The sequence below is a fragment of the Glycine max genome, chromosome 14, assembly GCF_000004515.6.
Source record: "Glycine max cultivar Williams 82 chromosome 14, Glycine_max_v4.0, whole genome shotgun sequence".
In the NCBI taxonomy this organism is placed as follows: Eukaryota; Viridiplantae; Streptophyta; class Magnoliopsida; order Fabales; family Fabaceae; genus Glycine; species Glycine max.
In genome coordinates this window covers 4,109,849-4,121,799 of record NC_038250.2, presented here as the reverse complement: position 1 = coordinate 4,121,799, position 11,951 = coordinate 4,109,849, and the positions used below count along the sequence as shown (strand labels likewise).

General features: G+C 28.5%; 2 protein-coding genes across 51 annotated transcripts; both read left to right on the top strand.

The window, feature by feature from the left end:
* The first annotated feature begins 337 nt into the window (after nucleotides 1-337).
* Nucleotides 338-2,030, top strand: N-24 (nodulin-24). 50 transcript variants are annotated; one of them, XM_026125265.2, is made up of 5 exons: nucleotides 338-491; nucleotides 1,127-1,177; nucleotides 1,308-1,355; nucleotides 1,489-1,539; nucleotides 1,668-2,030. In XM_026125265.2, exons 1-5 carry the CDS (start codon nucleotides 401-403, stop codon nucleotides 1,856-1,858), a joined length of 432 nt encoding a protein of 143 aa, XP_025981050.1. In that variant the 5' UTR covers nucleotides 338-400; the 3' UTR covers nucleotides 1,859-2,030. The 50 variants fall into 50 exon arrangements, with proteins under 50 accessions (XP_025981050.1, XP_025981040.1, XP_014621949.1 ...); XM_026125255.2 differs by having other exon boundaries at nucleotides 1,486-1,539; XM_014766463.3 differs by having other exon boundaries at nucleotides 1,308-1,358; nucleotides 1,671-2,030.
* A 3,676-nt stretch (nucleotides 2,031-5,706) lies between these two features.
* On the top strand, nucleotides 5,707-6,759 carry LOC100527334 (uncharacterized). The gene is given in 3 exon segments (NM_001251425.2): nucleotides 5,707-5,872; nucleotides 6,210-6,315; nucleotides 6,318-6,759. Coding segments are annotated over 3 exon segments (357 nt in total). The 5' UTR covers nucleotides 5,707-5,769; the 3' UTR covers nucleotides 6,466-6,759.
* Nucleotides 6,760-11,951: the final 5,192 nt, after the last annotated feature.

Below are 11,951 nucleotides of genomic sequence, written 5' to 3'. Positions count from 1 at the left end.
CAAACATAATATTATAATAAACACTTAAAACAATAAAAAATCAAATATAAATTAGAACAAACATAAGATGAATACATTTGTTGCATTTTTTCACTTTTCGAAATTAAAATTTTAATTTTAATTTTTTAAAAATGAATTTGTTTGACATTCTACATTTTCAAAGAAAAAGATAACTATTTAGTATTATTTTAACACTTTTGGTGCTCTTACATAATAATAAATCAGTTAGTAACTTTTGAAAATTCTGAATTAATATGTTACGGCGCCAGGTAAGAGAGAGGTTTCCCTATTTCTCCTTCCTCCAACTCCTTTATATAGAGTATATATTCCCACAAATTTTCTCATCTTTTGTTACTAAACAAACTCGATCTGTTGTAATTTATTTAGTACGTATTGAAAAATGGGTTCAAAGATGGCTATACTGATCCTAGGCCTGTTGGCCATGCTCCTTTTGATCTCCTCAGAAGTGGCAGCCAGGAATTTAAAAGAGGGCAAGTTAATTATAATGTTATATATCATCTTACCTTATATGGTTCTCATTTCAAATAAGAGAATATTAATAAAGGCTTTAAAAACACTAGCTAATTTTTTTTAAAAAAATACTATACTTCTAAAATATTTTTGTTGTAACCATTTTATAATTTTTTATCGACTTAAATATTTTTGCCCCTGCAATTATGTGTTTTTGTATACTTTTTATCCTTGCACTTTTCCTAATAATCCTTGTAAAATTCTCTTTTTTATGGTTTTGGTCTTATAATTTTATTTGTTTAGTTCCTGTAACATTTTTTATTTTGTCGTTGCAATATTTGAATAATTTGCTTTAATTTCAGTCTCTATTATATTTTTTTATAAGGACTAATTCAGAATAAAGAAAATATTACAGGACCTAAGAAATTAATAACAAACAAAACCGACAAAAATAAAGGTTTCATAAAGAGCATTTCAGAAAAAAAAAAATCAGCAATAAAGAAAAAAAAGCTAATAACAAGAGTAGTATTTAAACCCATTTTTTTGGTGAATTTAAACCCATCTTAATTATACGCCTAATATATATAATGGGTGTGCAAAATTCATTTTTCTATAGTAAATGGTTCACGTGTTAAGGGTTAATGTGTTCCAGCAGGTGAGGCTGTTCAAGAGACAAATGAAGTGGCTGATGCCAAATTAGTTGCTGGTGGTGTTTTCTTTCTCTTCCTCTCCTCCCTCAAAAATCATATACACCTAATTAATGGGTGTGCAAAATTAATTTTTCGATATATAGTAAATGTTTGACGTGTTAATATTTAATTAATGTGTTCCAGCAGGTGAGGCTGTTCAAGAGACAAATGAAGTGGCTGATACCAAATTAGTTGGTGGTGGTGTTTTCTTTCTCTTCCTCTCCTCCCTCAAAAATCATATACACCTAATTAATGGGTGTGCAAAATTAATTTTTCGATATATAGTAAATGTTTGACGTGTTAATATTTAATTAATGTGTTCCAGCAGGTGAGGCTGTTCAAGAGACAAATGAAGTGGCTGATACCAAATTAGTTGGTGGTGGTGTTTTCTTTCTCTTCCTCTCCTCCCTCACAAATCATATACACCTAATTAATGGGTGTGCAAAATTAATTTTTCGATATATAGTAAATGTTTGACGTGTTAATACTTAATTAATGTGTTTGCAGCAGGTGGGGTTGTTAAACAGAGAAATAAAGTGGGTTATGGCAAATTAGTTGGTGTTGGTGGTTATGATTATGGGAATTGGAATGGTGGCCAACGCTCTCCATATGGAACGGGAGCTATTTGCATGAGAGGCTGTTGTTTTCCATCCTCGTTGGGAGGTTGCCTAAGTTGCTGCCCGCATGAATGGCAGTAACCGCCCTACATGGCATGGCTGCTGCTTATTTCATGAATAAAATCTCTTGTTGTGAGAGGCTTGTCTTTTCTCAAGTATAAATAATGTAGAATAATACGTACGTCACTGTGCCTGTGTGACAAGTTTAAGAGCAAATTGAAATAATCTTCAGTGCAAATATTTTGTTTTAAAATCGCGACTTTTGCTTCTATTATTGTTATTATTATTATTATAAAACATGCAGTTCCTTATGTAACTGGGGTTAGGGGCCGGGACGGATAGAAGGGGAGCAGGCAGGGGCCCTAGTCCCCCCTCCTCCCTCAACACTTTCTTAGTTTTGATTTATCAATACGTAGGTAATAAGAATTATATACAACAACGTACCTGATCCTTTTAAACATCATTTCAATCTCTTTTATCTTTTCTTTTTTTCTCTCCCTTTCTATCATATCATAAATCCTATCATATATATAAATGTAAGAAGTAGAAAGATATAATTTTATCTTATTTTAACTCACATCTTATAATTCTTTTTGTAACATTGTGTTTTTTTAATTAATTATTCAAGTGATTTAATTAAATTATAAGAAAATTTAAATTAAATTAAAGTACTTGAATGAATGAACTAATAAATTTAGTGATTTGATTGTATGTGAATATTTTATTAGTAAATTTTTAGTGTTTTGGATTTAAGAGAATGACTTTAGTTTATGTTTGGAGGGGTGTGTATAGTAAATTCAGGTGTGAAAAGAAAAAATTACAAGAGTCATAAATTCTATTTCAACTCTTAAAAATCTAAAACATAAATACAAAATTTTCATTCAAGTATCTTCTTTTTCTGCAAGAAAGCACATTCCTTAAATTCTTTTTCTGCAAGAAAATACATTCCTTAAAAAGTTGAAAACTTGATTTTCTTACCTAAAAAAGACATTTTTCTTCTTTATTTAGTGTTTATTGTTTGTTTCTTTATGTGATAAACACGTCTCCTCCTTCCAATTAACATTACAACATTACTATAACTCTATAATAATAGATATTGTATTATAGATATTGTATTATTGTTAGTATACGGTCTACAGGGGCCTACGACCTGACCTACATAAAATCTGGTCTAAATTGATCTATTTAATTAAAAGGTTAGGCTCAGATTTTTTTAGAAGTCTATTAAAATAAATAGACCAGGCTTGGGCTTATTAAAAAACCTTATAAGTCTGATAGGCCGGCCTATATATATATATATATATACTTATATTATTTTTTGGGTACCAATATATAATTATTTTTTGGATATAATTAATTTTTTTTTGAAACTATCATATTTTGATTACACATTACTGCTCCATAACTTCTATTCCTGTAATCAAGGACTTTAATTACAATGCCCTTTTATATTCCTCATTATTTTGATTGACTTTCCTTTTTCTTTAACTTTCCTATTACATTCATACTTCATAAAATATTAAATATTTATTGTGTAGAAGGCTTTTAAAAAGGCTATCAGGCTAGGCCAGACTTTCAAAAAGGTCAGGTTGAACCAAAATAAAAGCCTTTGATAGGCTATAGGCTAGGCTCAGGCCTCAAAGATTCATCGTAAGCTAGGCTCAGACCTTTCAAAGTCTGACCTGACCTGGCCTATTCCCACCCCTACTACTACATACTAAAGTGGATGTTCCCGTTTAAAATAAATATGACTTTACTATTGGCCGGTTCTTGACTGGATTGATCAATTCTTGATTGGCCCTTACTAATTTTGAAATAGTCTAATTTTTTGTATTGGTTATGCAAGTTGGTTTCGGGTCAAAATCATTTTAACTCGTCGTGTTTTAAAGTGATTCAATTCGTCGAGTTTTCATAGTGAATTTCATCATAATGTTCGTCGTGTAAAAACTTAACGTTTTTAAAGGGTCTTACAGTTATGTAATTGTACAGTTCATAATTCACAACTTAATGTCATCACTTTAGCATGTATAATGACATTGAGAAACTATTAATCCTAGACTTGTTCACAAAACATGTCTCATCACACTTTCTCACTAACACATTATCACTTCTCATACATACATACATACATACATACATACATATATATATATATATATATATATATATATATATATATATATATATATATATATCATACAATAGTAATCTTTCAACATTTAAGGCATATAGTCATTCACTTATTCATTTGGTTAATAACATATAACATTTGCTTACATCATGGTTCACAAAGCCCCTCAATCAATTTCAAGAGAAGGTTTTAGTTTTATGAGTTCGGGATTTCAGTTTTACTAAGACATGTTTGGGTGTATGCGGGAAAAATAGAAAGTTTTGGGAGAGGAAGAATGAAGAATGAAGTTAGGAGAAAGAGAGAGCATAGAAACATATCGTAAATATAAAAACTGACCTAATATATTTCTATTTATATATATGGTACTTTAAGCCTATTATTTACTCCATTTTCTTTATTTTATTATTTTATAAAATGGAACTCTATTTTACTATTTCATTAAATAAATAATCAATTAAAACATCCATTTTTATTTTTTAAAACATCATTTTACTTTATTCATTTTCTAATACTAAGAAACCCTTATTATGTCAAGATTGGTGATTGAATTTGTGATAACACATGATATTGATTTGAATGATCATAACATGCATGCATTGATGTATGACATTACAAGCGAGTAGGTATGTAAGTTAGGGGTGCTAAGAAGGCCCTAAACATAGTGTTGGTGGATGTCGTGGTGACTAATGCCGAATAGGCTATAGAATGGATGAGTGGGTAAACTCCTATAGATAGATTAAGGTCTTTGCAAATCTTATCAAGGTAAGTCACAACTCACTTTCATCTATTTTCAATAAAATCATACTTCTTCTGCAGGGTTAATTCTAGTTTTCTTGAATGGTCAACTCACAAAATAGGACTTTGTTAAGAGATATACTTAAGTAAATCGCTCAAAAGGTGAAATCTTCTAAGAGTAAAGAGCCAACATGACATTACATGATAGTTAGACATATATATTGATAATTGTGACCTGAGAATGATGTGTTACGTGAGGAGTTGTATTAATACATGGTTGTTGGAAAAATGAAAGATTTTTATATCTCTTTTTAAATCTTGATCTTATATTTATTTTATATGTTATTTTCTTTTAAGATGAACTTATCCTTACATTTTTTGTTGAACTTTGATGATTGTGTCATTTAATATGGAGTATATTATGATGTAGCCTTTGAGGAACGCATGTCACTTATGGTTAATGCGATCTTAATAGTGGATTTAGGGGGGAGATTTGACTCTTCATCATTTATTTATGTTTTGTATTAGTAGAAATCAATTTAAGATTTATGTATCTTCATAAATCTATATTGTATTTATTTCTTGAATGAGACACTTGAATTTTATTTAGAGATTTATTTATGATATTTAATGAAATAGTATCTTAGAACACATATCTTTATATTTTATAACTTAAAGAACCTTTTATGAATAAAGTTTATATGACATGCTTGTATTCATAGAAAAAATGATGCATATTTTCATCAATTAAACTAATTCAAGAATTTTAAAGGATATTAGAAATATATTTTTCCGCATTATTAAAATCTTAGTATTTCATATACTGATATTTGGGTTCATTATACTTTTGATAAGACATTGGCATTAATTATTATTTTAATAATATTAATAGTTATAATCACGTCGCCTGCAAAACGTTATGCTATTGCGTTCTGGTAATGTTTGGATTCATTGAACGGTCAGTTACAATTAATTTAACACCTTTTGACAACGTACACTTTGTTATGAATTATAATCGGATCTTAACTAGTATATATTAGTAAACATTGTCACTATTTTTCTCATCCTTCAGTACCAAATATATCTCATTTGAGTTAATCTTTTGTGGTTTATTTACTTCTGAAAGATGAGTTCGAAGAAGAAGATAGCAATACTTATCCCAGCAAGCATGTTGGCCATGCTCCTTCTGATATCTTCATCAGAGGTGGCAGCCAGCCATTCAAAGGAGGGTGAGCTATATATCACTTTTCCTTATACATTCTTATATTTCAAATAGAATATCTATACATGTTTTCAAAACACTAGTTAAACATTTAAATATATAGTAAATTTATGAAAAAGACATATTACTAATATATTTTTTTTATAAATATTCACAAAAAAATACATTTTTGCTATAAATGTTTTATAATTTTTTTATGACCTAAATATTTTGTCTCTGTACGTTATACATTTTTTTTTAAAAAAAAATTATCCTTGTAAAATTCAGTTTTTCACTTGTGTTCTTATTATTTTCTTTCTATGGTAAATGGTTCATGTGTTAAGATCTAATGCAAGCGTTTGCAGGTGAGGTTGTCAAAATAACTAACGAACAGGGTGATGCCAAATTTGTTGGTGGTGGTGACCTTGATGTTATGGTCATTTGTTTTCCTCCTCCCCCTCGTTATGGCCGGGTGTTTACTACGAATACGTTGACAATCTTTCTCAAAAGCAAGCAGATAAATGCTATTGTGGTTGTTGCTGGCTGACAGAGTCGGGAGATTGCAGACAATGCTGCCGAGAATACTATTGGTCGCCTAGAAGTGGCGGTGCCTCCCCCTGACATACAATATGAGGAGGATAAAACCCACATTTGAGATAGTGTTCAGGCTTTTAAGCCCTGACCATAAAAAATCTATATAATATCATAGTGTTCAGGCTTTTAAGCCCTGATCATAAAAAATCTATATAATATCATCAGTCGTACGTGAGAGGATGGATACATAGTAAGGTCTGTCTTTCTTATCACTAGAGATATTTCACAAGTAGCTGAAAATAATGTTAGTACTAATATGTATTGTGTCAGTGTGACATGTTTTAAGAGAAAAACTCAAATATTTACTGTGTGTGATCCTAATTAAATCGTGGCATATACTTTCTAGCAAGACCCAACTAACTCTTACTGCAGTAGAAGCTTTAAATAAAAACTCATACGCGATAAATAAACTCCAAAAGAATATCTAATAAAATGATTACTAACATGATTTGGTCCGGTTGACAAATAGTTAACCATGTTCATTATGCATATGGTCAGAAGTTTGATCCCAAAATTTATATTAATTTCTAGCTTTTGGCATAGAAGACACCTCGGCAAACAAAATCTAATCAAAGCGCAACATTTTTTCGATCACATTTCAAATTGGATGTGAGTAGAAAGAAATGTTTTTAATGCCTAGCTTAAACAATTTAACTAGTTTAGATGATTTTTTTTACTTTTGTATATCAACTGTAATTATTTTTAATGACAATTTCAAATTAACTAGTGCATAGTATGTTGTTACTTTAGCTGTTGTTATATATATAGGATGTTTCAAATGAGAACAATTAATTTCAATTATTGGATCCCAGTTTTAAAAAAAATTAATGGATGAGATTAAAATTCAATTAAAAAAAATCATGTGCACGTTAAACATCCATGAGTTTAATATTGCCTTCATGAAAACATGCTTCCTCACCGTCCTGCCATCAAGTGTCCCGTTGGAACCACCGTAATTGGCACCGAGATTGCCATCACGAGAGTGACTCCCACCAAGATCAATGAAGGAAAACAGTGATGGATCGTCAGTGCTCTATCGAAGAATTCTCTCTGTCTGACATTTTCTCCGTCTCAGAGATTAAGACATTGTTGCAGTGTCTTTTCTTTTCTTCTAATTTAATTTTTAAGTTTAATTTATTTCTGTTGTTATTAAAAGATTTAATTAGTTCCTTTAATTTTTTAAAATGATCCAATTAGTTCTTTATATTTCTAAAAGCTTCTAAAGGTTAAATTTGGTTCCATTATAAATCAAAATTCAGTCCCATTTTTCAAAATTTTTGGAACAAATAAAAGAAAAAAAAAGGACCAAATTGAACTACTTTTACATAATAATGAACCTAATTGAATTTTTTTTAAAAGTAAAAAGATCAAATTGAATTTTCTTAAAAAAAATATAGAATTTAATTGAACTTTTAATAATAAGAGGATCAAATTGAACTTACAAAATAAATCAGTGGACTAAAATAATAATTAAACTTTTTTAAAATTAAAATCAATGAATGATCATGGCAAAGGAAAGCGTTAATTAATTATTGCTCGGATCTCTTAAGGAAAAAACAAAGTGTTTTTGAAATTAATAGAGAACGAAGATGAAAACTTAGAGGTCTGTTGATTTTATTGTCATCATCCATGTTCTCTTGGCTCGGAAGCATGAATTTGAAAACTGAAGCGCTGTTTTTGTTGGTGGAATTTTTTTTAACAAAGATAACCCTTGAAAAGAGAATGAGAGCAGGCATGTGACTTTTTTAATTGAATTTTAATTTATACATAAAAAATTTTAAATTGTGATTCAATGATTAAAATTAATTATTCTCATTTGAAACATCTTTATATATATATATATATATATATATATATATATATATATATATATATATATATATATATATATATATTAACTATTATTTTAATAATATGAATAGTTATAATCACGTCTCCTCGAAAACATTACCAGCTATTGCAATTCTGCTTTATTGCAACAATGACGTACAAGCTTTGTTTCATGCCTTATAATATTCTAACTGCAAAGACGTTAAAAGGGAATTGGTGAACTAATATAATAAGATTAGAGAAATATTATTGGTACGAATTCGTACAGTACAAATGTCATATATGAAAGATATCCTGTGATTTTCGTTTATTATTGAATCTTTTTCAGTTTTTGATTCACTAATGAACCAATTATATTTAAACATTAGCCTTGTTAAAATTTTCGTGCTATACTCTTTCGCAGCAATGTTAGATTAATTTGTAGAAATCACTCATGGAGATGTCGGCTTGAGGGTGAGGCAGCGCAGGACGGGGAGCATTTTTTTTTTTAATTAAAGTAGCATAAAATTCAATTCACTCAAAATTTATAACTAAAACTATGCATAATTAATCTAAAAAATTCAATTCAAAATTTTAAACATTTTAATAATGAACTTCAAGAAGTAGCATAAAATATCTATTTCTTTTTATGAATAACCTTCAATTAAACTAAGCACAATTTAACACTGAATTTTTTAAAAGAGCACCCAACAAATCAGAAACAAGCAATGGTCTAATATACTGATTTAGTGCGTCTTGATTGATTAAAAGAACTTCAGATTTTATAGGCAGCGTTTATGAATGTCGAATGGTTGTTAGCCATTTGATGATATAAAGAAGTTATATATATATATATATATATATATATATATATATAGAAAGATATAACTTTAACTTATTTTAATTCACAACTTTTAAGTTTCTTTTCTTAGTTTGTTGTTATATAATTTCCTTTTGCTCTAAAGGATAATCCTTTGGAATTGAAAATTCCTATCTTTCGGGTTTTTTTATATTAAAGGTATATAATATTATTATTAGTTATATGACAAATATTATTTTAATAATATCATTAGGTTAATCTAGTATTATTAGTGTAGTCCTATGGTTGAGCAAGTAAATTAATACTAATATAATTTTCATAGCAACTACAATAGAACACAAATGAATTATTAGTCAAAATAAGAATATATATAACAAATTCAAAGTCAAACTTGCTTGCATGTCGTCATTATTTCGAGGTGATGAAGATAGTTTCTTCTGCTGCATCGCCAACAATAACTCATTCCTGAAGAGCAGCTTAGTTTTCAGAGATCTTATTTAGCATGGACCTTAATTTCTGATTCTCCTTCACTTCCTCTAGCTCAACTTGCAACAAGCCAAACTAATTAAAATCCAGTCACAGAAAAAGGACTAACACGAGGGACATCGATCAATCAATCAAAATTTATGCAGATTAAAATAGGTTTGTGTAAACCAATTTAACTTATCAAACATTACTCTTCAAACCATCCCCTCCTCCATCTAAATTCCATTCCCACACTTCTCCCTCCCACTTCCCCATTTGTCCCACCACTAGATCTTTTTGCTCCGAGTTACGCTTTTGTATTGCCCCCATCATCCATCTTTGTCACCACGCCACCCTCAAACCACCCATAGTTATATGAATTGATAGATGAACAAAGTTCAAAGGAAATGATTAGTCTGTTAATAAAGTTATAATGATTTTAAATTGTGGTTGCGGTTGCATTTGGAACGAGACAAATACTTTTACATTGCGGACAATTGCAAGAAAATATTATTGATGCGGCCACGATGTAATTGCGGACAACGTTGTGGCCGCAATTGAGGTTGCAAACCACAATTTAAAATCATGAATGAAGTATTTAAAGTGGATACATGTATCATCATAGGAAAACAAATCATTAAGATATGAAATGTTTGATAAACATCCAATGAGTTAATCCTGAGACAAAGTAAAAATAAAAAAAAAAGATAAAATTATAAGTATAATAGAATTTATAATGTAATAAAAAAATAAAGAAAATTGAAATGTGTTAGAAGATCGCGCACATTCATAATTTTGGCTCATATTAAGACATTGTCCAGGTAGAGATTAGGTTCGGGCAATTGATATTTAATTACACCATCTAATTTTACTAATACATTTTTTTATAATATTTTTTCAGAAATATCATATTTCTGGAGAAACCTTTCCAACATTTTTTAGAATTTCAACACATTCAAAATACTTTTAGGAAGTGTTAAATGTTTAACATTTTTCGGAAATTGCTTTCTGGGGACCATTTTTTTTATAGAAAAAAAAAGGCACCACCAAAGGGGTAAAGTTTGCAGTTTTGGGATAGCCGGTGACAGTGATGTTGTAGTTGCAGTGAATTTGAATGATTTTCATCATTGTGATTGGACTGTCATGCATTAATGAGTTCATGTTTCTACGATCTCTTTTAGAATTTCATAATTTTTTTTATATTTTAGCTAGGATTTATTCTAAAGAATTATCAAGGAAGTGAGTGTATCAACCTATAGCAAACGTAGAGCATCTTAAAACAATTAGTGTTCTTTTTTTATCATTCTAAAAATTGGTTTCTGAAAAATATTTTCTAGAATGTGTAAAATTTTTAAAACTTTCAAAAACTACTTTCTAAATGTGAAAATTCTAAAAATTCCAAAAAGTAGTTTACAAAAAAGATATTTTTCAATATATATATATATATATATATATATATATATATATATATATATATATATATATATATATATAATAAAATTAGGGTGTAAATAACAATTTTTTTCTTTCTTCATTTTTTTTTCTTTCATTCATTTGTTCAGCCTTCATGAGTTGAGTTGATGTGTTGATATTGTCTTTTTTTATAGTCTACTGAAACATTTTTTTCATAGCTTTTAAAATTGAATCAAACCGATGAGTTTGACCGGCAACCAACTTGATAACCAATAAAAAAAAATTAGACTATTTCAAAATTAGTTAGGGCCTATAGAGAATCGATTTATCAAGTCAAGAACCGGTCAATAATAAACTCATATTTTATTTTAAACGGGAACATCCACTTTAGTCTGTAGTAACATTCTCTCTAAATCCATATAATAATAATATAATATTTATAATACAATATCTATTGTTATAAAATTATAGTAATGCTGTATTAATTGGAAAATAACATTGTAATACTATTTAAGGTTAATAAAAAATATTTAAATAATATATCAAAAATATTTTTATGTTACTATTTACACGAAAAGAATGTTTTATTATAAGTATTTTATTATTGTCTACACAAAATTAAACTGTTTTTATCTTGATATTTTATTTATAACTAACCTATCATATATCTTATAAGAAAAAATATTTTATACGAAAATGAGAAGTTTCAATTTGAATCATGTAATTATATATGAAAAGTTAAAATTTAATATGATGTAACTACTTAAAAAATCATATAATTTTTTAAAAAATTTAAATAATTTTTTAAAATTAAATCTTAATCATTTATATTTAATTATATAGTCTAAGTTTAATTCTCTCAACTTTATATATAAGATATATTCCCCTCATATAATATATCTTGTACATATTAACATGAATTTATAAAAAAAAAAGATCTGATCTCCCACTCAACAGAAAATGGAAGAAACATGGGACTGGATCCAACCTCAGCTTGCTTAGGTTC

Coding starts and splice junctions, on each gene's coding strand:
- N-24 (XM_014766458.3), top strand. CDS start 401: ATGGGTTCAAAGATGGCTATACTGATCCTAGGCCTGTTGGCCATGCTC. Junction 492..1,123: donor AGCCAGGAATTTAAAAGAGG/GCAAGTTAATTA, acceptor AATGTGTTCCAG/CAGGTGAGGCTGTTCAAGAG. Junction 1,359..1,485: donor TGATACCAAATTAGTTGGTG/GTGGTGTTTTCT, acceptor AATGTGTTCCAG/CAGGTGAGGCTGTTCAAGAG.